At 48.8% G+C, this 25,825-nt stretch overlaps 1 protein-coding gene across 1 annotated transcript in view; it reads left to right on the top strand.

The window, feature by feature from the left end:
- The window catches only part of FRAS1 (Fraser extracellular matrix complex subunit 1), a 174,405-nt gene that overhangs the window by 146,605 nt on the left and 1,975 nt on the right, over positions 1-25,825 (top strand). The window contains exons 46-72 of the mRNA XM_040585746.1: positions 191-370; positions 2,403-2,527; positions 3,209-3,349; positions 4,271-4,498; positions 4,768-4,881; positions 6,088-6,238; positions 7,529-7,688; positions 8,144-8,306; positions 8,765-9,011; positions 9,900-10,244; positions 10,527-10,687; positions 11,068-11,215; positions 12,481-12,686; positions 13,157-13,313; positions 13,963-14,163; positions 15,507-15,694; positions 15,880-16,155; positions 17,185-17,417; positions 17,771-17,931; positions 18,723-18,937; positions 20,469-20,619; positions 21,640-21,747; positions 21,924-22,083; positions 22,805-22,921; positions 23,569-23,735; positions 24,031-24,236; positions 25,420-25,566. Of these exons, the coding sequence (XP_040441680.1) occupies positions 191-370; positions 2,403-2,527; positions 3,209-3,349; positions 4,271-4,498; positions 4,768-4,881; positions 6,088-6,238; positions 7,529-7,688; positions 8,144-8,306; positions 8,765-9,011; positions 9,900-10,244; positions 10,527-10,687; positions 11,068-11,215; positions 12,481-12,686; positions 13,157-13,313; positions 13,963-14,163; positions 15,507-15,694; positions 15,880-16,155; positions 17,185-17,417; positions 17,771-17,931; positions 18,723-18,937; positions 20,469-20,619; positions 21,640-21,747; positions 21,924-22,083; positions 22,805-22,921; positions 23,569-23,735; positions 24,031-24,236; positions 25,420-25,566 (4,856 nt within the window). The remainder of the gene's footprint in view (positions 1-190; positions 371-2,402; positions 2,528-3,208; positions 3,350-4,270; positions 4,499-4,767; positions 4,882-6,087; positions 6,239-7,528; positions 7,689-8,143; positions 8,307-8,764; positions 9,012-9,899; positions 10,245-10,526; positions 10,688-11,067; positions 11,216-12,480; positions 12,687-13,156; positions 13,314-13,962; positions 14,164-15,506; positions 15,695-15,879; positions 16,156-17,184; positions 17,418-17,770; positions 17,932-18,722; positions 18,938-20,468; positions 20,620-21,639; positions 21,748-21,923; positions 22,084-22,804; positions 22,922-23,568; positions 23,736-24,030; positions 24,237-25,419; positions 25,567-25,825) is intronic.

The raw sequence follows: 25,825 nt of genomic DNA, 5'->3' as shown, positions 1-25,825 counted from the left end.
TACTGTCTAGATCGTCTTTAAGATGTTATAATGTTACCGTCCCCTCGATTAATACCCTGTTTTGGCATTACCAGCCTGGGAGGTGTTTGTGTGCCTGTTGTCTTTTGCTTGAGCACAAATACCTGCTTTGGATAACGCCAGGGAAAGGAGGACAGGTATCTTAACTCAGCTTTATATTTAACCCTTTCAGAAGACAGAGTACCCCCCTCCATCATCACTAACAAAGGGCTGGTCTTGGATGAGAACTCAGCCAAGACAATCACAACCCTCCAGCTCTCTGCCACTGACCAGGACAGCGAGCCAAGCCAGCTCCGGTATGAGCTCACCAGGCAGCCACAGCTGGGGCACCTGGAGCACGCCGCCTCTCCAGGTTAGCAGGGTGGGATTTTACTTGGTTGGGTACTCCTAGGAGCAAAGCACTGGGGGAGAGCTTTTGAGCCCTAGAGATTGACTGCGGGAAAAATGTGCTTGGAGGCAGCAGCACAGAATTAGGTTTCCTGTTAGAAATCAAACGGTCGTTAGCCCAGAGAGTTGGACAATAGGGTGAGTGGAGGCAAGGCAGCCCAATAATCCTGGGTGAGGATTTATTCAGCCTCTGGGTGAGTTGATGCCCCATGGTAATGTTGGCTGGTGGCCTTCACAGGTCAGTCCAGCTTGCCGCTGTGTGAATCTCTTCTTTGAAGACCCATTGCAAACCTTCAGCCTTTTTTGTGACCACAGGCAGTACAACACCCAAAAGAATCCATCCCCTAATGTCCATGGTAATAGAGCCCACCTCGGTGGACAGACAACTTGCTTTCAGTCCCCCTCTTGGCCAGTATGTCCCTTGATCCCAAAACACCAGCCTCTTCTCCCACCTGTGCTTTGGAGAGGAAGAGAACTAACTCTTGAGTTAGTTTACAAAGGAAGCTGCACTGTGGTGTGATGGATTATGCTGGATAACAAATTCTGGTAGTTTGGGGAAGGGAGTTGGTCAATCCTGTGAAACTCAAAAATAATTACCTCCAAACATGATCTGAATTTTAGAGTTGCCACTGACAGTACGAATATTCTGCCCTTCTCTGATGAATTAATCTAGATCTATGCTGTCATATAATATGTTCTTCTGACTTACATTATACTCATCTAAGATTATATTTCTTCTTAGAATTAGATTTCTCGTTAACATGGGATTAAAGTGGAAATATCTGCTCTGTATTTTCAAGATGCAGACAGTCCCTGTACAGCTCAGTTTGAGTGTGTGGTTTGCCTTATCTTCTCACAGTTTAAGATGTCCTCTGGCAAACACGTTGGAAAGCTAGGAATAATGAATGGAAGTTATGATAAGCAAACCCCCTGCTGAGAGAAAATTGAAAACTTGCAATATTTTTGTCTAAATTGCAAACTAAACAGAGAATCCTGTACTTTGGAGACCTGAAAGAGCTGGATTAAGGATTTTATTCGTCCTGTTATTTAAAACGTGATGATTCTGATTTCTGTGCTTTTTTGTGTCTGTGATGGACTAAGAAAGACATAGTGTCACAACACTGTGAAAGAACTGTTCTCATGATTTAAATGACCGAAACCTAAGGCGAGAGTACCAGAGTGTTCAAAAGAGGGCACAGACCTTTAAAGCTAATGAGCTCTGAGGAAACCTTGGATAATCATCCAGTTTTGGCTCATTTATTTATATCAGATCCTGGTATCGTTTGTAGTGTGGCCAATACTTGTCAGTAGCCATTTAGCATGATAAATCGGTGAAAAACTTTTTGTCAGGGTTTTTGTTGTGGCTAAGAGCAGTAAAATCATCAAGCGCAGCAGTGAGACTTAAAGGCTCAAGTGCTTTTTAAAATGCTTGTTGGTGCCTTTCTGTGCCTGTGTCACACCTAATGACCTGTAAAGATGTCACTGAAGTCAGAGCTGAAAATGGGACTCAGTCTGTTCTAAATGCAGGGGCAGAAGGAGAGGGAAAGGGATCAGAGATTTTTAAGGCATTTTTGAAAAGAGCTGAGGCCAGGAAACCTTTTGCTCGTACTCAACAATGCCTTGATCAGATCAGTCCTGCACTGTGGTGAAAATCAAAAGTGTTACATCTGCCGCTTTTCTCACAGCTTCTGTCTTGGCCCATCCCCAACAGGGTGTCCTGACAGTTTGAGGTGCCATCATGAAATTGTATGTCTGGGAAGAAGTCTGTACTTTTTGCAGAAGGGGTGCCATTGCACTAATGTAAAAGTTATCCAGCTGAGTTTTTAGGAGCCTCCATGTGAGCTAAATCCCTGGCTCAGCTGAGGTTCACAATACAGCCTGAATTGGAGCAGAACAAGCCAAGGCTGAGTGCTTATGGCTAGATATGTTCAGCTCACTATATTTTTCACTGCCTCATTCTTTCTATTGCACATTTTCCTCTATTGTTCTTTTTCTAGGGACAAGGATTAGTTCCTTCAGCCAGGCAGATTTGGCGTCTCGCAACATTCGGTATGTCCACACCAGTGATGCTGAAAAGCATACGGATGCATTCGCCTTTTCGGTGTCCGACGGAACGAATGAGGTGAGTGCCAGCATGGTTTTTTGCCCAAGTCAGAGCAGGCTATCGATTCTGTAGGATGTGACAGGAGTATTTTCCTCTTGCGTGCTTGCAAGAGACAGTTACACGTCTCTCGCAATGAAACAAGCCACATGTGGGCTTGTCATTTGGCAATGGTGGGCGCTTTTACTTCCCTTGCTGTGAGAGACCTGAAGTAGCACAAGGAAGGGAGCGATCCCTGTGTAGGTAAGGGGGAGCCACCTGTGATGTAGCCTTGTGAGACTGGTTTACCGAGATTTCAGTGTCTGTTTCTCATCTGCTTACCAATTGCTCCTGGAGCTCAGCTTTGATCCAGTGCACTGACAACATACCCAGAAGCACAGTTAGACCCTTGAGAAATGTCTTCTTCCTACTTTCTGAAAGAGAAAAATCACAGCAGAGGGACAAAGTAGAATGAGGGAGGGAAGGAAAAGTGGATGTCCATAATTATCACAGAAAGAGGGAGAATAAATTAATGGGGAGGAATAGAAGAGGTTGCCTTCACATGATTTGAGCTTAGAAGGTCACATTGACTTACTACACAAGGCCAAAATGAAGTAACCCACGCTCTAAATAACCATGGTCTCTTTAAAGCGTTACTGTTTCAATGGAGCTGCACTCCTGGTAGACTGAATTCATCAAGAGAGGCTTTTCCTCCTGTTCCAGGTGAGGCAGACATTTGACATCACCATAAATCCTGTGGATGACTCCTTACCCGTAGTGCAAAGCCTCGGGATGACGGTTCAGGAAGGGGTGAGAAAAACCATCACGGAGTTTGAGCTTAAAGCAACAGATGCTGACACAGAGGTAAGGCAGGGCTCCCGCTCGCCGCCTCCCTCCTCTCATCTGGGCCAGCTGAAAAATGGGCTTGTGTTCAGAGAGAGAGATTATAGCGAGTGTCATCTCTCCCTGTGATCATACCCTGTCTGATCGCAGCATCAAACAAACAGCTTGTGGAAGGCCCAGTTTGTATATAAATAGATGAATGAGTGTTTGAGCAAAGCAAAGCCCTGGCTTGAGAAATGGCTTCATCTGGCATGTCCCTCAGACACGGCAACAAACCTGCGTGGAAAACACGTAGAAGTTGTGATCAGAGCTAATCCTTGCCCTGTCCCACCTTATCTCTGAACACTGTGGATTTGAACAGAGTTTATATCTAGCCTTGACACTGAGTTTGTGCCTAGCACAGATGAAAATGACATTTCTTCCTCTTCCTGGGGCTGGCTGGAGGCTAAGCCACTAGCCTCATGTTGGTTCTGCCTCCCTGCTCTGCAGTTTCCCTACAGCAAGATTGCTCCTGGCTGCCTGTTACTGCCCAGAGCCAAAGATCCTGCACCAAAGGTTCTCGCTGCTTCCACCCTGACAGAGATGACATGGAGCATGTTGCTTAGAATGGCTGCAGAACTGGGGGACTGCTCTTGTGTTCATGGAGTTGTCACACGGGCAGGAGCCGTGTCAGACCAGCCAAACGAATAGTTTGGTGTGATGTGCGTAGCCTAGCGCTCCCTGACTGGGGTTGTTTTGTACATAGCCACCTTGGGAGAGGGATAAAGAGAGGGCAGGGCTCAGGGTGAATTAATTCAGTGTGTGGTGCTGTGTTGGCACCTCTGGTGCTAGGAAAGCTGTCTGGGCATAGAGTCCCTCTCCAGGCAGCTGGAGCTGGAAGGACATGCTTGTCTGGTCCTGGGCTCATGCCTTCAGCTTTGCCGCTCTGTCTCCTTGCTGCAGGCTGAGTCAATTACATTCACAGTCACGCAGCTGCCCCGGCATGGCCTGATTGAACGCACCAGCAATGGGCAGCATTACCACCAAGCCAGCACCTTCACAATGGACGACATCTACCAGAACCGCATCAGCTACAGTCACGATGGTAGCAACTCACTGAAGGATCGCTTCACTTTCACTGTGTCTGATGGGACCAATCCTTTCTTCATCATGGAGGATGGAGGGAAGAAGGTAAGGGAGGAGAAGGGATGTCAGGGACACCCTCTATAGGTGATACTCAGTGAAGGGGAGACTTAGCTGCTGTCACTCCACTGAAGATAAGTGCCGAATATGCCTGTTTCCATAATGCCATTTGCTTCTTACGTGGTGTACCAGCCTTGGTGTGCGCAAACTCACCCCAGGACCTTGATCCTAACAGAGCTGAAGGGAGCAAAGCTGGCAGCATGGTGGGCGAGGCTCTGACTCCCAGAGTAACAGCCGTCTCTCTGAACTTTTGTCAGGTTGTGACAGCAGCACCACAGCGCTTCAAAGTGGACATTCTCTCTGTGGATGACGGGACACCCAGGATCATCACCAACCTGGGTTTGCAGTGGCTGGAGTACATGGATGGCAAGGTAACTGCCACCGGCTTACATTGTTTCTCAAGCTGTTCCAGAAGGAGGAGCTTCACAGGAGAACATCCTGTTCCTTCAGCATTTTGATTTTTGTGATGGAGAATGGGTGTCTCTCTGTGCCCGTGAAGTGTCTTGGGAAAGGCAGAGGTGTGCAGGGATGCCTGCTAAGCGAAGCAACGTGGCTCCAGGGCACTAAATCACTTCCTGGACCATCACGCCTGGCTCTTGCTGGCTCTTGCGCGAGCTGTGCAGTGCAGTACAGCTCTGCCCACCTTCCTGGGCAGACATGTCCTGCCCCTTGTCCCTCCTCCCCAGGGTACATTTTCAGCTTTGCTAATGGCAGAGAAGTGTGTCGTGTGCCGCAGCAGCCATAGCAGAGACATGGCTTTCAGAGGAGTGTGGCGTAGGGATTTCTGGCTGTGACATACCTTTGTTTTGCTGAAGTCCAAGCAAAACCCCAGGAAGCTCCCTCTTGTGCTTGTGTTTGAGGACCTAGGATTAACTGAAAAAAAAAAAACACCTTTGATTCTTCCCAGGAAGAAAGGTTGGAAGTCACTGTAGTAAGAAAGGGTGTTAAGAAGTGGCTGTCTCAGCTCAAATGCCTTTCAGAAAAAACACTCCTGCAGCCTCAGGCAGTTCAGTTCTCTTTTTCTCCTGCTGATAAAGATGTTTTCTTTTTAAAGAGAAAGCAAAATATGGTGGAACTGAGGCACATCCATGTGAGGTCATTTGCAGGAGGACCTAGTGCAAGCTCACTAAAGCCGCATGAACTGTCCTGAGTGAATCCTTCCACTTGAGGCTGTTGGCAAATGTTTTTTGCAAAGCCTGGCCTTGCCTGAGCACTGGCACAGTTGATGGAGCAGTGGCTTCCAGGTGAAACGGAAAGATTTGTCGTAGCTTTTAGCCCCAGCTAGGTAGGACTGGGCAGCTTGCTCTGAATTTGCTTTTCTTTGAGCCATGATGTTTTCCTATTAAACAAGCAAGATGTGAGGCAGGATTTGCAGCCTTCCTGTGCTGTCAGACACCTTATGGGGTATCTGTCTGTTCAAGGCCATGCCTTGTCCTCTGTGCTTTTACATCCCCTAGCTTCCCCCTCACAGAGCACTGTGTGACAGAGGGATGGTTGGGCTTTTTGGGTGAACAGTCAATCGGACTTGCACTGCTGGATCTCCAGAGTTTGACTCCCTTGGTTTGGCTTTAATCTAGGCAACCAATCTAATCACTAAGAAGGAATTACTGACGACAGATCCTGACACAGATGACAAACAGCTGATCTATGAGATAACAACTGGTCCCAGAAATGGTTATGTGGAGAACAAGCTGAAACCAGGGACGCCTGTGACCACCTTTACGCAGGGTATGAAGCTGGGCTGTATACTCTTGCTTTTTTCTTTCAGCTGCTTCAGTTTGTCAAGACAGCTTGGGGAAGCGGGGGACAGGGACAGGAAAAGGTGAGGGGGGAGAAGACACAAATGTCTCAAAGGTGTGTCAAAAATAAGAATTGAACTTTGCTGTCATTTGCAGAAATCCTGTAAATTCCTATAGATGCCAACCTGTGTCCTGTAGCACATCCAGGTTTTCCAGACTTGTTAGAGCTGGAGATTTGACTTGGGACAGTAAAGAGGAGCTGTAGGTATTGCATGTGCACCTCGTCGTCACAAGGCCTGGTAGATGTTTACCGTGAGGGTGGCGAGGCACTGGGACAGGCTGCCCAGGGCAGCTGTGGGTGCCCCATCCCTGGCAGTGCTCAAGGCTGGACAAGAGCAGCCTGGGCTGGTGGAAGGTGTTCCACTAGACCAAGGCAGGGGGTTGGGAACCAGAGGGTCTTCAAGGTCCCTTCCAACCCAAACCATTCTGTGATTCTATGTTTAGCCACCAGTGCAGAGTCAACCACACATGGAAGGTTCGCTCATGCAAGACTGAGGGATTCTCCATGAGGATGGGGAGTAACTACTTCTCACACCGCTGTGCTTGTTCTGATGGCTGCTCCCCCCCGACTCCCCCAGGCAGGCTGAGGATGAACTCGCTGCACAGCCTTTCTCAGCACTCCTGCTGCTGCGGTTTGCAGAGCCTGGCACCATGCTGCCTTGGGGCCTGTGCAGATGCAGGCAGCAGCTCTGCCTGACCCTTCTCATCAGGCCCTGCCAGCCACACCTGGCACCCCATGTGCACTGGGGGGAAAAGAAGAAAAAAAAAATTGGGGGAAAAAAGAAGCAAGAGACCTGTGTTATTTTAGGGCTGAAGCTTGGCAAACGTATTATACTGCAGAAAGTCAGAGAGCCTGAACCATCTCAGCAGTGAGAAGGACCCCTGTTAGGACATGCCAGCTTGTAGAACAGACCTGAAATACATGCTGCTGCAGTGAACGGGTATTTCTTGCGTTTCATCAAAGCTACTTTCAATTTACCTGATTTTTAAGTGTGAGCTGTTACGGATAGAGACTAGACAAGGGAATGTCTTGTCACGGGTTGTAGGCTGGCTTCTACCACAGGTAAGACCAAGGAAGTTGGAAAAGCTGCTGCAGCATAAGGGGCGCATGGAGATCCTGGTCCCTGAAGCCGTGTGAATGCCCGTCTCCGCACTGCTCGTCTATAAAACTGCCATGGAATGTCTGGGTTGGCTCATGGGATGTCTTCTCCCCTGGCAGAGGATGTGAACCAGGGCCTCATTCGGTACGTGATGCACGAGGAGAAGGCTCAGGAGACCATGGACAGCTTTCAGTTCCTAGTGAAGGACAGCAAACCCAATGTGGTCAGTGGCAACATCTTCCATATCCAGTGGTCTCTCCTCAGCTTTACATACACAAGGTAAATGGCACGGGGTTTACAGCACTCTTCTGACAGATGGGCTCTTACCTGGAGGTTGAGCTCTGTAATATGTTATTGGACCTACAGCACAGAAATTAAATTCTGGGGCATTTTCTGTCATGTTTCTGCCTGTGTTCCACTGGCACCCCGTCAGGAGCGAGGTCTCGCTGCTGTGTGCTGTAGCCGCACGGGTGGCATGCCTGTTGGATTAATTAACGCTGGCAATTTCTAGGTGGGCCGGGCATGTGTTTATCAGTGAGGAGAAATACCTGCAGGGTTAAACCATGGAGCAGGTTGCTGAGTAGCTGCCATCTGCCCAAGTCCCTGGTGATTAGTGTCCCTCGGATTTTCTGTGGAGACGACAGTCAGCCTGAATCTGCGGTGCTTGGTACCAGCGTAAACACACAAGTTTTGCTCCCCAACCTGTTATTTGTGTCTGCTTGATACATTTCCAGCTACACCGTCCGAGAGAGCGCAGGCTCCGTGAGCGTCACCGTGAAGCGGATCGGTAACCTCAACCAGTACGCGATCGTCCTGTGCCGCACAGAGCAGGGAACGGCCACCTCTGGCTCCACTTCGCAGCCAGGAGAGCAGGACTACGTGGAGTACGCAGGGCAGGTGGGTGGGGGACACGAGGAAGGGGAAGGTCTGACCACACATGCCATCAAGCCTAGATGGAAGAACTGATAAAAACACAAGGGAGACTATTTCCTTTCTAAAAATGTGTGGGTTATTTGCTTTCAGAAGAGGGTCCCCTTTCTTTCATCAGTTTTTTTATGTTGACAGATAGGCTTTGCAGCAGTGTTCTGGCAGACCACAAACGTTCCAGGTTTGCCTGAGCGGCAGGAGTGTCACTCCTGATCGTGCAAAAGGCTAAAACCGTGACCAGAAGGGGTGGGGGCCCACAGCCTCCATTTGCTGCTGCTTTTGACCTTCCCGAGCCATTTGGCCTTGGTTGAAGTCAGTGTCTGATGCTGCCCACGCACGGGGTCTGTGACACAGGCAAGGGTGAGACAGGGAGGACGGAAAGTTTCAGACCCCAGTCCAAAGAGAGCAGCCCCCTTGCTGCCTTCCAGGTGCAGTTTGAGGAGCGGGAGGACATCAAGGCCTGCACCATTATCGTTAACGATGACAAGGTGTTTGAGAACACGGAGAGCTTTGCCGTGGAGCTCAGCATGCCGGCCTATGCTCTGCTGGGGAATGTCACCTGGGCCACGGTCACCATCACGGACCCGGAGGATGAGCCCACCCTGCAGTTCGACAGGAAGACGTACCACATCAGCGAGAGCGCTGGATTTCTCTCTGCTCCTGTGGAAAGAAAAGGTGGGTCGAGCCGGACAGAGTGACTTTCCGTGCCGCACAGGAGGGAAAGCGGCTCTGCGGGCGCTGCTGTGGGTGGGTGTGCAGAGCCTGAACCCCCACGGCAGAGCGGGTGGGTCGGAGCTCTGGAGGCGGTGGTCAGCCTAGCCTCTGGGCAGAGAGGTGAAGCAAAGGTTGCAAAGGCTGCCTAGAGCTTGGATTTTAATTCTGGTTTTTTTATAGATAACCGAAGCAGTTTAGTGCCTGTTATCCTGCAGTCTTTTAGCACATGACTAGGCTTACTGCAAAGCTGCCGAGGAGTCTTTGCGGCATATAACTTTGCCAGGCACAGGCAAACAACTGTTCCCTGTTGGCAGGCTAATAACAGTGACCCCCAAAACAAGTGGTGTTCTTTGGGGTTTGCTTGTTTATGATTTTGGGGTGATACTTTGGGTTTTTAGAAGGAGCTTTGCGGCACAACTGAAATGCAACAACATGGGGCAGATGGGGGTTTTCTTTCCATTTTTCCCAGCTCTGCTGTAAGATTCACGAACGTAGTTAAAGCTCCTTACTTTGGGATTAATTTCTCTTTCCAGCATCAGGAGTAAACTCATGGATTTATTTGTTGCTTCTCTGTGACCTAGGTGCCGTGTTTGATGTGGACCCTGTCATTGTGCTATATATTCTTTAACAGGCACGTGCCACCCGCTTCCTGATCATAGTAACCAAGAGTACAGATTTGGAGGTAGACCTAAGTCAGCTTCTGTGCAAGTTTAGGAGAAGGGGCGGTGTTCTTTTTTACTCCTCACCCTCTTTTCTGAATGCTGCTTTATTATTTAAGTGAACAGTGTCTCCACCAAACAGAGTAACAGTATTGCCATAAAGTTATGTGACTTTTCTGTTACATCTTAGGGGATACCAGCAGCACTGTGTCTGCCATCTGCTACACTGTCCCCAAATCAGCCAAGGGAAGCAGCCTTTATATGCTGGAATCTGGCTCTGACTTCAAGTCCCGCGGGATGGTGGATGACAGCCGCATCGTCTTTGGTCCGGGTGTCACCACGATGACATGTGATGTCACGCTGATCGATGACAGTGAATATGAAGAGGAAGAGGAGTTTGAGATCGCATTGGCCGATGCCTCAGATAATGCACGCATTGGCAGCCGGGCTTCAGCCAACGTCTTCATCGGTGGTCCCAACGATGCCTCCACAGTGTTCCTGGGGAACGCTACCTTTACTGTCAGCGAGGCTGCAGGTGAAGAGTGGCAGGGAGCTGCCCCGAGGCTGCTCCGCAGCACGTTGGGGTGCTTTCAGCAGCAAGAGGTATCAGAAGGAGCAGTTCAGGGCACAGCAGGAGAACTGTGAAAGATCTGCAGAGGGTTTCTGTTCTTCCCTCTGCCCCTGTGGGGAAGGCTGGGGGGGGGGTTCTCTGCAGTAGCCTGTGAAGGGCAAAGGGCATGCTGAAGGGAAAGGGGTGGTGTTGTGGTATGTGGCTGCTTTCTCATCTTGGTTCTCTCATGTGCAACTGGTGATGCAGGAAACATTGAGATTCCAGTCCTCCGACAGGGACCTGATCTCTCAACCCCCGTCTCAGTGTGGTGTGCCACTCGGACATCAGACCCTCCATCTGCCAGCCCAGGAATCGATTATGTCCCCAGCTCCAGAAAAATAGACTTCAGGCCAGGCAAGACAGAAGAGGTGAGGAGCCACTTTGACTTCTGATGAGCCTGCTCAGTCTGGTGACGCTTCCCTCTTGTTTATCTGCCTACTCTATATTTGCCTGTTTTGAAAATCCTCTTAGGGCCTCTTGAGAGTTATTAATGAATCTGCTAGGCACAGGCTCACAACTGATCAGCCCTCCAGCCAGAGGAGGTTTGGTCAGACCACCTCTCCCAGGATAAAGGTGGCTGCCTGTTCTCTGAAATGATATGCCAGATTTATCTAGAACATTGTTTCCCTTGGTTAATGAACTCAGAAGAGGCCTGACATAATGACTTTACATTAGACACCCAGATGCAGGTGCCAGGAGGGATGAAAGCTTTGCATCTCTAAAAGCAGGACTTCCGCTTTCCTTCTAGTTCTGCACTCTGACAATCCTGGATGATGCGCAGTACCCAGTGATAGAAGGGCTGGAGACATTTGTTGTTTATCTCAGCTCACCCCATGGAGCTGAGCTGACAAAGCCATTCCAAGCGATCGTGGCTATTAATGACGTCACCCAAGACGGTAAGTTATCCATGGCAGCTCTCTCTGGCCCATCCTAGCCTCTTCCTTAACACTCCATGCAGCAGGAGGCTAGTCCAAGTTAGGTTATTTCTAGGCTGGATTTAGCCTGTTTTCTTGGGATCACACAATCACAGAATGGTCGGGGTTGGAAGGGACCTCTGGAGATCATCTAGTCCAACGCCCTGGTAAAGCAGGTTCTCCTCCAGAGCGGGCTGCACAGCATTGTGTCCAAGTGGGTTTTGAATGTCTCCAGAGGAGACTCCACAGCCTCTCTGGACAGCCTGTCTCAGCGCTCTGTCACGCTCACAGTAAAGAAGTTTTTCCTCACATTCAGCTGGAGCTCCCTGTGCTGCAGTTAGTGCCTGTTGCCCCTTGTCCTGTCACTGGGCACCACTGAAAAGAGCCTGCCCCATCCTCCTGAGACTCCCCCTTAAGATATTTGCAGACATTGGTAAGGTCCCCTCTCAGTTGTCTCTTCTCCAGGCTAAACAGGCCCAGCTCTCTCAGCCTTTCCTCATACGGGAGATGCTCCAGCCCCTTGATCATCCCATTCCACTTGGCAGCCCTGTTTCTTTCTGTGCTTCACTGTCCACAAGAGCTTGGAGTCTTTGGAAGTGCAGAATTAATTTTCCTGTAGTGTCCCCGCACGTTCAGCCACACATTGCCTCCTCTGCTCAGAGCTGGCCACATTCCATGCTTTCTGTGAGCTAAAGCCCCCCTCACTATGAGAGAAAATCTCACCACGTGTTTATTTTCTCTTGTCTTTTAACATCTCTTGTGTTTGCTTGCCTAAGGAAAGCACACACTGTATAATCTAACTCTGTAGTAGTTATAATAATTTCTGCCTTTGCATCGTTTGTTGATGTCTGCCCTCCTTGCTGCCAGTTGTTTGTTCCGTGTCTGCCCACAGACAGCAGAATAATGCTTTGAGCATCCATTTCAGTACTGAGCCCTGATACGGTCCCCCCCCCGACACACCTCGCAAACATACCATCCCTGTACCGCCGGCCCTGCCTGGTTCTCCAGCACATTGCAGCAGCACCAAAATGGTAGGGAAGGAACAAGCGTCATCAGCTGTTGGAGTCAGGTGGCTCAGTCATTGTTTGTTTGAAACCAAATCCTGTACTGAGGCACAGTGAAGCTGCCGTTTTATCCCCTGGCTGCCAGGCTCCATGCAGCAGTTCTCCCAGGGTATATCTGCCTCCATTAGCTCCTGTCTTTCTGGAGCTTCAGCACTGCTTGACCCTTTTTATTACCTCCTACAGTACCAAGCATGCAGTTCACCAAGGATACGTACACGGTGAAGGAGAAGGAGGGTACTCTGCACATCCCCATCTTCCGCACTGGGGACCTGAGCTATGAGTCCTCGGTCAGGTGCTACACCCAGAGCCAGACAGCAGAGGTCATGGAGGACTTTGCAGAGAGAAGAAATGCAGAGGAGTCTCGCATCACTTTCTTGAAAGGGGAGAAGGTGAGCTGAACCTGGCTTAGAGGGACAATGAAGAACCATTGATGGGAGAGGTTCACATCTCTTCCTCAGCTCTGCATTGTCAGAGGGAGCTGGCAGAGGTTATCCAAACTCGTCTCATAGGTGCTTAAAGTCACAAATTCTGCTCCTGGAAATATGACACGACTCTGAAAGGGTTGTTTATTTCATGATAAAATTGATTAAAATGTGATATGCAAATTGTCTGCGCCGGTAGGACTCAGGATTGTTGTAGCTGCTGGTTTGTGGAAGCAGGTGTCTTCACTGCTGTGTCTTATCCCAGAACTGTGTGGTTTGTCCACACTGAAGCAACAGCCTTGAAAATAAGAGAGTTTCTTCCGGGATTGACAGTACTCAGACACTAAACCCTAGACAGTGAAGTACCGTGTGGCCTTTAAGGTGGCTTCATCAGATTTACAAATGTTTCCTGTTTTCTCCTGCTTACTTGGCTTCAGGTGAAGAACTGCAGTGTTTATATCAGTGATGACTCTGCCTTTGAACCAGAAGAGCAGTTCCTGGTCTATCTTGGTAGTCCACTTGGAAACCATTGGAGTGGAGCTAGGGTTGGGAAGATGGATGTGGCAACCATAACTGTCACCAATGACGAAGATGGTAAGCAAGGATGCTCAATGAGGATGTGGTTGTAGTGTAGGATGCACGTTCCAAGGTAGTCAGCACAGTTGCATCAACACTTAGCAGTTTAATTTAGTATACATGAATGCTTTCAGTCGTGTGGTCACAGCTCCATGTGCAGATCTCGGATGCAATGGCTTTGTGCAAAGGGCTGATCTTAAGGGAGAGATTGAATAACAATGGCTCAAACCCCCCCATTTATCCCATTTCCCATTCCCCTGCAGCTGCACAGGGAGTTGCCATGCTTCCCCTGGGAGATGTTGCCTTCCCTCCACAGTGTCACAGCCTGGAGAGATCCATGTGGAAGAAGGAGGATGCCAGGTCCCTCTGGTGTCACTGCCGATGGGGCTGTAGCACCATCACGTGCCATGGGTTTGGGGGCATGTGGTTCAGTGGGAGGCAGGGGATGGGAGAATCATTTGCCATATGTGTTGGGGTTTGCCCCACCCTTGCCCTAGTTCACATCCAACCCTTCCAGCTGCAGCTGGCTCTGGCTTTGAGGAGGCTCTTGCTCTGAAAATCTAAAAGGAGCTGAGCTTAGCTCACCTCAGTTGCTGAATGCTCTTCAGCTATAAACAGTCAGCCGGTGTGCAAACCTGCGGCTTTTTCTTCACTGCTGTTTCTGTAGCACCCACCATTGAGTTTGAAGAAGCTGCGTACCAAGTGCGGGAGCCGCCTGGCCCAGAGGGTGTTGCCGTTTTAAACATCAAGGTGGTCCGGAGAGGGGATCAGAACAGGACCTCAAAAGTCCGCTGTAGCACCCGCGATGGCTCAGCTCAGGCGGGAGTGGATTACTATCCCAAGAGTCGAATGCTCAAATTCAGTCCAGGTAAAGGGTCCTTGGAGGGAAGGTTAGAGGTGGTGGCATGTCCAGGGACATTTGGGGTATGTCAGAAAGGAGGATTGAAGGGCAGTCTTCAGGGGATTTGGAAAAAGCGACTGTTTGCATAAGGTTTACAACACAACGCACAGGTCTGTCTGCTCCTGGTGAAGTGAACTGCATTCGTTGTAAGAACGCATAATATACCCTTAGATTTTGGAGTTTAGATTTGATGTGGGGTTTGATCTTGGGTTCATCGCAGTCTTTGTGGGAAGAAACACCTACCCGGCTTTTAAGTGTGTTACAAGTGGGGTGCAAGTCTTTCCCCCTTCCCTCGCGTTAGACATTTCCTTTCCCCTCTCTGCCCTTCTGGTTGCCTGATCGTTCTCAGGTCAAGCACACCGGTGTTCTGAGCACCAGCCCAGTGCTCAACAAGCAAAGTGCCAAGCTGCTGCCCGAGCAGGGGGGCCATGAAAAAAAAGGAAGGAACGAAAGCGGTGGTGAGCTCTTTGCTGAGCAGACTGTCAGTGCCTGAGGAGACAGAGATGGTTGAGACTTTCTGCTCGCTGGAATTAACATCACTTGAAAAAATTGGAAGGCTATCCCAAATCTTCCCATGTTTTCTCTTGTGTACTACATTTTATCCCTTCATAATGCCCTGCTGGGTAAGAAGGATCTGGAGTTTGGTTGGTTTGGGGTTTTTTTTCTGGGTTTTTTGGTAACACTTTTTAAATATACTACATATCGCTGTGTGGTCTTTTAAAGTGTGGTTCTTCTGGGCTGCAGCCTTGCACTCTGCTATAGCTGTAATTTTGTTACACAAAAAGGCTGAACTGTTAAACAGTGGTCAGAACTGAGAAAGAAGCACTGACATCTGGCAGGTGAGCATAAAGTGGTCTTCAGGGGATGTAAGGCTCAGCAGAGATCTTTCAGGATCCAGTGCAGCAGCTCAGACCATGTTGCTGGACCAAGAAACCCTCAGCAAAGTTCTGCATACTGGTGTGAAGGGGAGAGCACAGATGCTCGCAGCAGAGGTGGGGATGTACTTTGAATCATAGATTTTTACTAGACAGGCATTATTAATCCTCAGGTGGCATCTGCTAGTAAATCTGTCACCTGATCAATTGGATCAGTTGTCATAGCTGAAGTTTTATGTATAGAGTAGACTGCTGTGTGGACAGGGCTAAATTATTAGTAGCAATGAGCGGAAATAAAATTTATAATGCATATTTTATCATAAAGTTTCAGCAGTCCTAGCCTAGACCAGCTGTGCAGTTTTTTTATGAGAACTTTAGAGCAATATTTGATGATGAATCGAATTCTCTCTATTTCTCTTGCCTTTCCTCTCACAGGTGTGAACCACATCATATTTAAGGTGGAGATCATGTCGAATGAAGACCGGGAGTGGCACGAGTCCTTTTCTCTGGTGCTGGGTCCTGATGATCCGGTGGAAGCTGTTCTTGGAGATACCAGCACTGCAATAGTGACTATTTTGGATCAGGAGGCAGCAGGGAGCTTGATTCTACCAGCACCTCCCGTGGTGAGTTGCCCATTGCAATGGCTGTGATTTAGTACCCTTCAAGTACAGACTGAAAACCCCAGTGGGATTTCTGAAATCAAATTAAGAGCTACAGTAATGTAGCGGCTTGGAGCATGTGGGAAGGATTGCCTTTTCTGCCCCTTCCCTCTACCCCAGGTAAACGCTGCCATCTTGCATCCATACAGGTTGTCACTCTGGCTGATTACGACCGGGTGGAAGAAGTGACCAAGGACGGCGCGAAGAAATCCCCTTCCCCAGGCTATCCGCTCATCTGTGTCACTCCCTGTGACCCTCACTTCCCCAAATACACAGCCATGAAGGAACGCTGCAGCGAAGCTGGGATCAACCAGTCTTCAATACAGTTCAGCTGGGAAGTCGCGACCCCCACAGATGGGAACGGAGCCAGGTCACCTTTTGAAACCATCAGTGACAACACACCATTCACTAGCGTCAACCATAAGGTGTGTGGCAAGGTACCGGCATGGCGAAGGTGCAGGAGCGTGTGGTGTAAGGCAGGGAGGGCTTGCAGCAGCTCTGTCCGTCTGTGTGATCGATCACTCACTCGTGTGAAATTTGGTTGCATCCCTGCCGTTGGATCGTCATGCACCTGGAAAAGTGGCTGTGCCTGGATAAGAGCTCTGCACGCTGACATGACCTGTGTTACCAGGGTTTGGCTGTGGGACCATGTGCTTGCCCTGCATCCTGCTCAAGCTGCAGGCAGGGCATAGCTCGTGGCATGAACTGCTGTTCCTTCAGGCACTCGTTTTGCTGCACTGCTCTGTGTGTGGCCTGACACCTCGCTCTACCCGGACTGTTCATGTCCTGCCCCACAGAATTACTGTTTTCCTCTGGGGACTTTTCCCAGGCGCTCCCAACTGTGATGTCTCAGCTCTTTTGAGGCATCCAGGTGTGTTTCTAGACCATGCCTACTCATGCATGAGATATTTTTAGTGGGTAGCGTACCTTTCAGTTACACAGAGATTAATATCTAAAATCTCAGGTTTGGGAATTGGCATGAGACATGGGTGCTTCTTTAGGGATTTTTTTCTTTTGGCTTCAGAAAATTTAGCACTGTTCTTCACTGAGCCTACTAAAAGCACCGCTTCTGTTGATGTGGGAAGTAGCTGCGAGCACTCAGACACTTCAGTAAATCCCTGGTGGCGGGAGACAGATGGAGTCTGGCAGATCATAACAGCTCAGGCTCCCTCTTCCTCCCCACCCCCCCAGTATGTGGGCAGAGTTTGGAAGCTGTAAAGCACCCGACATACTCGAGCATCTACTGCGGCGTAGGTAGTGAGGCCAGTCGCGCTTGCATGCCCAAGTGGCCAAGCAGGTGTTGGCACACGCATGCTGCTGGTTAGTGTTTGCATGTGCCTCGCCTCTGTGCTGCCTCAAAACCCCAGGACAAAATGATTTTGCTACGCAGCCAGATGTTGCAACACTGGTGTCTTTGACCCACAGGCTTGTTTCTCCCTCCTCGTTCCGTGCAGGTGCTGGACAGCATTTACTTCAGCCGGCGGTTCCACGTGCGCTGTGTGGCCAAGGCTGTGGACAAAGCTGGCCATGTGGGGACCCCCCTGAGAAGCAATGCAGTTACCATAGGCACGGACAGTGCCATTTGTCACACCCCTGTGGTGGCAGGGACAGCCCGAGGGTTCCAGGCACAGTCATTCATCGCCACACTGAAGTACTTGGATGTTAAGCACAAGGAGCATCCCAATAGGTAGGAGCCTGGAGCTGGGAGAGCGCAGTCCTTCACCAGGCCCCTGGCACTTGCGGAGCTGGCTTGGGTCGAGAGGAGAACCTCAGATGGGTCTGAAACCGCATCCCTCCGTGCAGCGTGACCTTTTGAACAGCCCAGGGTGCTCAGGGCACTGCTCCTGTACCCTTCCTTGCACCCTTCCCTGCCCTTCCCCTCAGGAAACGAGTTGGTGGGACAGCTTAAGGAGCAATGTGTAGAAGGGGAAATGTAGCTGAGACTAAATAGAAGGCTGCCACTAGCAGGCTCACCCTGTCTGTGCTGGGGCTGCTGGGGCAGGGGTTTTTTTCCACTGTCTCATCCACTCTTTGTTCCAGAATCCACATCTCAGTGCAGATCCCCCATCAGGATGGTATGCTGCCCCTCATCTCCACCCTGCCACTGCACAATCTGCATTTCCTTCTCTCAGAGTCTATCTACAGGCACCAGCACGTCTGCTCAAACCTGGTCACCGTCAGAGACCTCAGGGGCATCTCAGGTAACCTTTAAAGCCGGCCTTTGCTTTCCAAACTTGATGGTAGGGAGAAGCCAGTAAAGAAATGGAGAGAAGGCAGCTTTGCCTTCCTCTGGGCTGTCTTAATATTACGTATATAATAATTACTCTTCCTCTACTAATAGCAGTGAACAGAGTTGCCCAGTTGAAGAGGAGATAAGATGCCTGGGGATGTTTAATGGGGTTAAGCAGCATTGCTCTGTGTGAGGAGGCTGGAGGGTCATGCCGTGCTGGTGATTTTCTGCTTTTCAAATCTGTCTTGTGGTATCTGTGTGGTTAGAGAGGAATCCACAGGAAGGAGATCATTGGGTCTGTGTCACCAGAGTCTCCTGCATGGCAACAAGAAGCGGTGAAAGCAAATTCACTGCTGAAGTAAATGTGAGAGCCAGAGGAAAAACACAGTTTGTGTCTGTGACACTCGGGGTAATGCGGCCCGTGATGGCTCCATGGTGAACAGGGGATTGTTGTGCCTCATTCTGTTCATTTCATACTCACGCTGCTCTGCATTTCTTAAATTTTAAGTTCAACCTTTAATTAATAGCTTGCTAAGTGTGGGTTTTAGGATCCTTAGCCCATTCCTATAACAATTTCCCCTGTTTTCCCCTACACATTTCCCATGTGTACTCGGTTTGACCTCTAGGATAATGAAAGGAGAGGAGCCCATTGAGTTCCTGGTATAACAACAGTGACATGACTTGAGAGTGAAAATGGGACCTCTTGGCCTCAAGATCTTTAAAATCTGGGGTGATCCATGTCCTGATGTCTCTTAATCCCAGAGGCAGGGTTTCTGGATGAAGTGACCTACGACAGCATCGTTCTTGGTCCTGGCTATGACCGCCCTTACCAGTTCGACCCCACAGTGAGAGAGCCGAAAACAATCCAGCTCTATAAGCACCTCAACCTGAAGAGCTGTATCTGGACTTTTGATGCTTATTACGACATGACTGAACTAATTGATGTTTGTGGAGGGTCTGTCACCGCTGACTTCCAGGTGAGGTCCCAGTTCCAAAACTCTTCCACGTAATCCAGATCCTTCTCAATTCTTAAGCAAAGCTCCACTTTGTGTCTGTGTGTATTTGCTGTTCTGATTTATACAACTGGAGTCTGGCTTTTTCCCACTTTTACCTAAAAAAGAACGGTGTTTTGCAGAATGCACTTTATTAATTTATTTTTGTTGGGGTAACAATAAAATAACAATAAAAAAATAAGATAGGTTTTATTCTCTCCGTCTTCAGAGCACCCATAAAATATTTTTTTTAAATGTAAGGATGTGCTGGAAATTCAAAACATTCTTAGCTGTGCTCCGTTCTTTTACAATTTTGACTGTATTGTTAGCCAATATAAATGAGCAAAGAACAGAGCAGAGGCACATCAGTTTGTACTCTGCAGTGGAGCAAGGTCGTGGGAATTTTTAAGTAATGTCTTATAACTGACTGGCAGACCAGAAGCCAAAAATGTTCTATAAAATAGTGGCTTTAGCTACTAGACGTGTCTCACTGCCCTCTCATGGATGGATTATACATCTACATCCCACTCAAGTGAGTATCTCATCTTCCTTAGGTTCTTGTATTAAATTCCCGGTCAGAATGTTATGGCCAACCTCATCTCTTTTAATTCCTGCCAGTCTGGAATACTTTGTTAACTTCCCTTTTATAGTTCCAATTACTTGTGGAAATCCAGAGGAGCTACTTGAGCTGAACAACTGTATAATTTAGTATGCAGAGACTGGCACCAAGCAGTCTGGAATGTCTCTCTGAGCTCTTCCAGGGGCTTGCAGAGTACAGCTGTGCTCCACAGATAATAGATAATATATCTACAGATATATATATATCAGATAGATAATAATATCCACAGATAATAGCTGGTGTACATACAGCCGGAGAGCTGTGGTATTTCAGATACTCGTAGGGCCAGTCCTCAGCAAGCAGAATTGCTTATTTTTAATTCATGGAATTGAAAACTCTGGGGGGGCGGGGGGTGGTGGTGTTTGAGGTGAAGTTGTGACCACAGCTCCTTTTGTACCAGGACACCTGTGTGCTTTAGCACTTACCCTTAATTAAAATGCAGTTTTGCTTAAGTACCTACATATAAAAGTAAAGAAAGTTCAGGCAGTCACCTCTGACTTAATCGTAGGAGTTTTGTAGTGTGTGAGGAGTCCTCTGTGCTTGCATACTTCTTCCCAGAAATTCATTATTATTTTTCAAATGGCAGTCCACTAAGAACTTTTTTGCAAATCAGCTCATTGTTTGCCAATAATGCTCAGTCTTTATTGCAGTGATGACATTATATTGCTTTAGAAATACTTTGTCCCCACATTACCCTCCCTGTGTCTAGGACATCCACAGTCCAGAACTAAAAAGGAGCCTTCTTTTGCAGGTACTCTGGCTTTTTTTTCTTCATTTGCAGAGCAGAACACAGATGCAGTGGGTGCTGCGAGGCTGGGCCAGTGTCACTCCTTTGGAAGGTGCATAACCACTTTTTGGGGGTTTTATCAAACCACCTTTTTGGGGTTTTATCAACAGGTACGGGACTCTGCTCAGTCCTTCTTAACAGTCCACGTCCCACTCTACGTGTCCTATATCTACGTGACAGCGCCAAGAGGTTGGGCTTCTCTTGAGCATCACACAGAGATGGAGTTCTCCTTTTTCTATGATACTGTTCTCTGGAGGACAGGTAGGTCCAAGGCATTTGGAGGGGTAGGGGAGAATTGGTTTGTTCTTGGGTTTTTTCCTTTTTCTTGGTTTCTGCACTGCTGCTGCAGTCCTGAGGATGGGTAGCACTCACTGAAGTGGAGGGCATGGAGGCTGAGTCCAGCTGTGCCTGCATCTGTGTCAGCTTGGTAAGGGGCTGTCATTTCCCCCCAGCCTCTCTCTGTTCATGGGAGCAGTTCTCACTGAGCCTTAGAAAGTGCGGCAGGAAAAGAGCTATCGCTTTCAGTCTCCGCAGGCAGGCACAGGTTGCTCTCAGTGGGATATTTGGAGTGATTTCTCTGACACTTTTCAGTGATTCTCATGTGAGAGCTCAGTCATGTTCCTCAGCCTTCCGGCTCTCACGGATGGACTTTTTCCCATATTATCAGCAGTGCTCCCACCTGCGAGCCCTAACTCCTTCCTATCCTCTGCTGGTGGTTATAGACCTAACATCTGTGCATCTATATGTGGATTATCCTGTGCCTGCAAGTCTTCTATTTCCAGCCTGTTAATTTTCCTTTTCCACAGTCTTTGGAGCCTGTGTGTGCTCTGAACCCGCCTGTGCCTGCAACCCTGAGCAATATTGCTGCTCGGAGGGCTACGAGGGACAGGCAGTGCCTCACCCTGGGTTTTATTCTGCTAGCGGTGACACTAAGTATTGTAGAGGGGGGGCTGGCAGAGCTTTGGTCATGGAGGGCCCCTCAGGAATTAAGGCCAGGAGTACCTACAAACAATTGTCTGCAACTTTACATAATAAGTAAGTTACATTCACAGGCTACTCATAGGGAGAGCTCAGTACATTTATTTCCTTGATGCTTGAGTGAGACGTAGGCGGCACATGTGGATAACGGAGGAAGTGTATAGCAGACTCACTGGAGAATGATCCACATTAAACCATGCCTTTTTGGAGCTCTCTGAAATGCTGCTGGAGCTACGTGGGGCTGAGAGAGCCCACCTGAGGGCTGACTGTGTTGTGTGGCTTTTTTCTTGCTGCACTGTGCAGGGATTCAGACGGACAGCGTTCTCTCAGCCCGACTGCAGATCATCAGGATCTATATCCGTGAGGATGGCAGGCTGGTTATCGAGTTCAAGACACAGGCCAAGTTCAGAGGTGAGAGCGTTAGTCCTGATAGAGGAAGAAATCAATGTACAAATACAGATTTGTTCTGAAAACACAGGTAGCTGAACAAGTCCCTCTTCCCTTGAGAAGTCCCTCTGTGTTGAGGTGTGCGGCACAGGGTCTCCCTGTACTCTGCCTTACCTGTCACCTCCTCATCCTCACCCCAGGGCTTTTTGTGATGGAGCACCACAGCCTGCCAGATATCAAGTCTTTTTTAATGACTCCAGACCACCTGGGAGGGATCGAATTTGACCTGCAGCTGCTGTGGAGCGCTCAGACTTTTGACTCTCCCTACCAGCTCTGGAGAGCCACCAGCTCCTATAACAGGTGAGGACTGGGGGTTTGGCCACCTTCAGCAGCTTCCCACAGCACGATGTGTTTTTTCAGCAATGAATGTGCATGCAGTTAGCAGCAGCAGTGCAACAAATCCAGGCCTGAAAGAGGAATCCCTGTTGTCCTTTCTGCAGCCACAGCAACAGCATGGAGCGGTCAGGAGGCAGAGCTCGCAGGGAGCTGCTGGCAGGGCTGAAAACACTCCTCTAGCGGTTGTCCAAGTAGAGGGAAAAATCATTTCACGTCCTTGTAAATGCATTTTTCTAGCAGTTAAGCCAGCGGGTAGGTAGATAGCAGAGGTGATGATGTATTCAAGGTTGTTTTGCAGTCTGCAAGTTAAAAGCAGGATTTCATGTCCACGACTGACTTAATCAGTAGTGCTCTGCTTGGTGGAGGTAGGTATATTAAGATCTAGAAATAGTTGGTTCACTTTTATAAAAAATTCCTTTTTGTTATTAGTTCCATTTGTGACTGTTTATTCTTACAGTCTCTGCTCCTTGCACAGAGGGTCAGATTAACACCGCAGGTCAAATTTGGCCCCCCTCTGACTGCTGGAGGAGATGGATGTTTCTGGGGCGAGGGAGAGGTCCTGCTATGAACTTAGTCTTGCCTCCTTACACTAATTGCAAAACAGTGGATGTCAGGCAAACGCATCAGCTGGGTTAACAGCTTCGAGTCTGGTTTGGTGACCACAGCATCTCCTCTCTGTTCCCAGGAAGGACTACTCTGGAGAGTACACCATCTTCTTAATCCCCTGTACTGTGCAGCCCACGCAGCCATGGGTAGAGCCTGGAGACAAACCCCTGCCCTGCACGGCGCACGCTCCTGAGCGGTGAGGAGTCCTCGGCGGGGCAGCAGCAGAACGTTTGGGTTGTTTGTGTGGTTGCAGCAGGCGTGTAGCACCTACAGTGGCAGTGGGAAGGGAAAAGGGGAGAGAAGGAGCTGGGCTGGTTGTTGGGGTGCTCCAGGCAGTCTGTAGTATGGTGGGGTCTGTTACTCCTGAGCGCAAGGCAGGTGGCTTTTCTTTCTTTTAAAAAAAAAAAAACAAAAAAACCAAAAAAACTTTATGAAAAAAAGTTGCCTTCAACTGCATGCCTGCCTTTCCTCTATCACATCTAGCCAGACCGTGGGCTCCCAGGACAGGGGCTGTCCTGAGCTGTGGTATGTCTCAGCCGGTGGTTTTCAGAAGCCCAGCCCGCATGGCCTTCGCTTGTCCCCAGAGAGAAGGAAAATCGAAGCTGTCGAGAGGAGGCTGCAGCCGCTTACGCAGAGCTCTGCATCTTTACTGGGAAACTGGGGCAGGGTGGGGGGCAGCGAGTTGCCTTGGGGTGAATACTGCTGAAGTGTGGGCTGCTGGGCTATATATAAATAGTAAAGCTGGAGGGAAGAAAGGTGACGCGGACTGTGCAGGTCCCCAGTGTGTAACTTCAGGTGTGTCCAAACTAAACCTTTCCTTTTCCTTTTCTGTCCCCATTTTAGATTTTTGATCCCGATCGCCTTCCAGCAGACAAACCGCCCAGTTCCCGTCGTCTACTCCCTAAACACAGAGTTTCAGCTCTGTAACAACGAGAAGGTGTTTCTGATGGACCCCACCAAATCTGAAATGTCTCTGGCAGAAATGGATTACAAAGGGGCTTTTTCAAAGGGTAGGATTTATTTTCTTTTTCCTGCTTGTTCTGCTTATACCTAATGTTTCTGTCATCATGACTTCGGTTCTTCTGAAAGAGAAGGCTAAAATTCAGATTTGGCTTTGCCTTTTTTATGGCAACAAATGGCATTTTAAGCGTTACAGCCCTGTAACAGCATGACAAGAACGTGTGTATTTTATCACCTGCACACGCAAATCAAAACATCCACAGGCAGGTGAGCCGGCGCGTTTGGCTCCAACAGTGGGTCTCTTGTCAAACTGGAGAATTTAACCTGACCTCCCGACCTCCTCAGGGCAAATCCTGTATGGCCGCGTGCTCTGGAACCCCGAACAAAACCTAAATGCCGCTTACAAACTGCAGCTGGAGAAGGTCTATCTGTGTACAGGCAAGGATGGCTATGTGCCCTTCTTTGACCCCACGGGCACAGTCTATAACGAGGGGCCCCAGTATGGCTGTATTCAACCCAACAAGCACCTCAAACACCGATTTCTCCTCTTGGTAAGTTTTCTGCTATGGACAAAACTGCAATGTTGAGTAATGTTTGTGATCATGTCCAGACCATCCGGTCACTCGGCCTCTTGCTGACCTAACAGACCTGGGAACTAAATGACCGTCTGACTTGTGCGGCAGGATCACGCTTTTATTCACACACTGTTCAGCACATGTCAGCTGTTTCAGTTTGCCTGTTCTCCCTAGCCTGACTGCCCCAAATGATGTAGCATTGTTGCTTTTCTGTTCCACTTCCCCAGGCACCCCCAGACCCCGCAGCACCCTGCAGAGTCCCCAGGCAGACCCTGCCACCCCCTCAGCCCCCTGCGCCTTTGTGCAGCCACAGAACAAAGTGTGGTGCCTGTGCAAAGCACCTCCCTCACCTGTGAGGGGTCTGAAATGCTCGCAGAACTGTCCTCTGCTTCTGCTTTCTGTTTGGTGGTGTTTTTTTTCCCTGGCTAGGAATGCATTCTGGCTACAAAGGGATGGGAAGTGAAATGCAGTGGATTTTTTGCAGTACTGAGCAGATAGATGCAAACCATAAAGACAAGATCAGTTTTTCCTTATTCTTTATCCATGAGTATTTCTTAGTCTTAAAAAAGAAAAAAAAAAACCAGAAATTTGGAAGAAAAAGAAGTTAAGTACCAAACTCTTAAAATTTTCCTTGATCTCTGCTTCTGCTGCAGCTCGGAATTGACTAGACTGGCATCATATAAAGGGAGATCTATTTACCAGTTACGCAGAAATTCTTCTTGTATAAATCTACGATTAGTTCCCAAGATGCATTCACCTCTCACTACGTGCTTTGTAGTTAACATTTGCCAATGTCCTTGCTGGCAGCCCCATTACCGCTCACGGGATAAGGGTAACGTTAATGGTGTTAATTTGGCATGCATGTTTGAGCAGGCTGGCTCAACTTTTCTCCTGATTTTCAGATCTACAAACCTAATATTAAGACAATCAGTACTAAAACAGTATCAATGTCTACAAACCATATAGGTCACAAATATTTTCTGTGTGGTAAGCTATGCGTTTAAAGAAGTGTCCATGGCCATATGTAGCTGTGGAGACCAGGCATTTGGATTCGATTCCTGTGGCAGTACGTGGGTGTTATTTAGTGACCTGGCTTCTGGCTTCCCTTTGGAAAGACAACAGCATGTACTCCTCTTCGTAACTCCTCTCTCATTTCCAGGACCGAAACCAACCAGAAGTGACAGATAAGTATTTCCACGATGTGCCTTTTGACGCCCACTTTGCTTCCGAACTGTCCGAGTTCCATTCAGTAAGCAGCATGCCCGGAGTAGATGGATTTACTCTCAAGGTGGATGCTCTCTACAAGGTACATACTGAGCGGTATCCGTAGCCCAAAACTAACTTCCCTGGCCAGGGTGTCCCAAATACTTTGTGAACGGTAAGCTCTGGGCCTGATGCTGCCTAGAGAAACCAAACCGGTGCAGGGATAGGTCTTGCAGCTTTCTGTGGTGTAAGGGCAACTCTCACCCAACTTTTCTGATGGTGCGGTGGGACGCGTGGTCTCCACACCCACCCGCAACACAGTCTCTGTAAAGAGAGGTGGCCTCACGTGCACGTGGTCATCT

The sequence above is a fragment of the Falco naumanni genome, chromosome 1 (genome assembly GCF_017639655.2).
Source record: "Falco naumanni isolate bFalNau1 chromosome 1, bFalNau1.pat, whole genome shotgun sequence".
Lineage (NCBI taxonomy): Eukaryota > Metazoa > Chordata > Aves > Falconiformes > Falconidae > Falco > Falco naumanni.
Note: the sequence above shows the minus strand (reverse complement) of the source record. Positions and strands in the feature narration are given on the sequence as shown.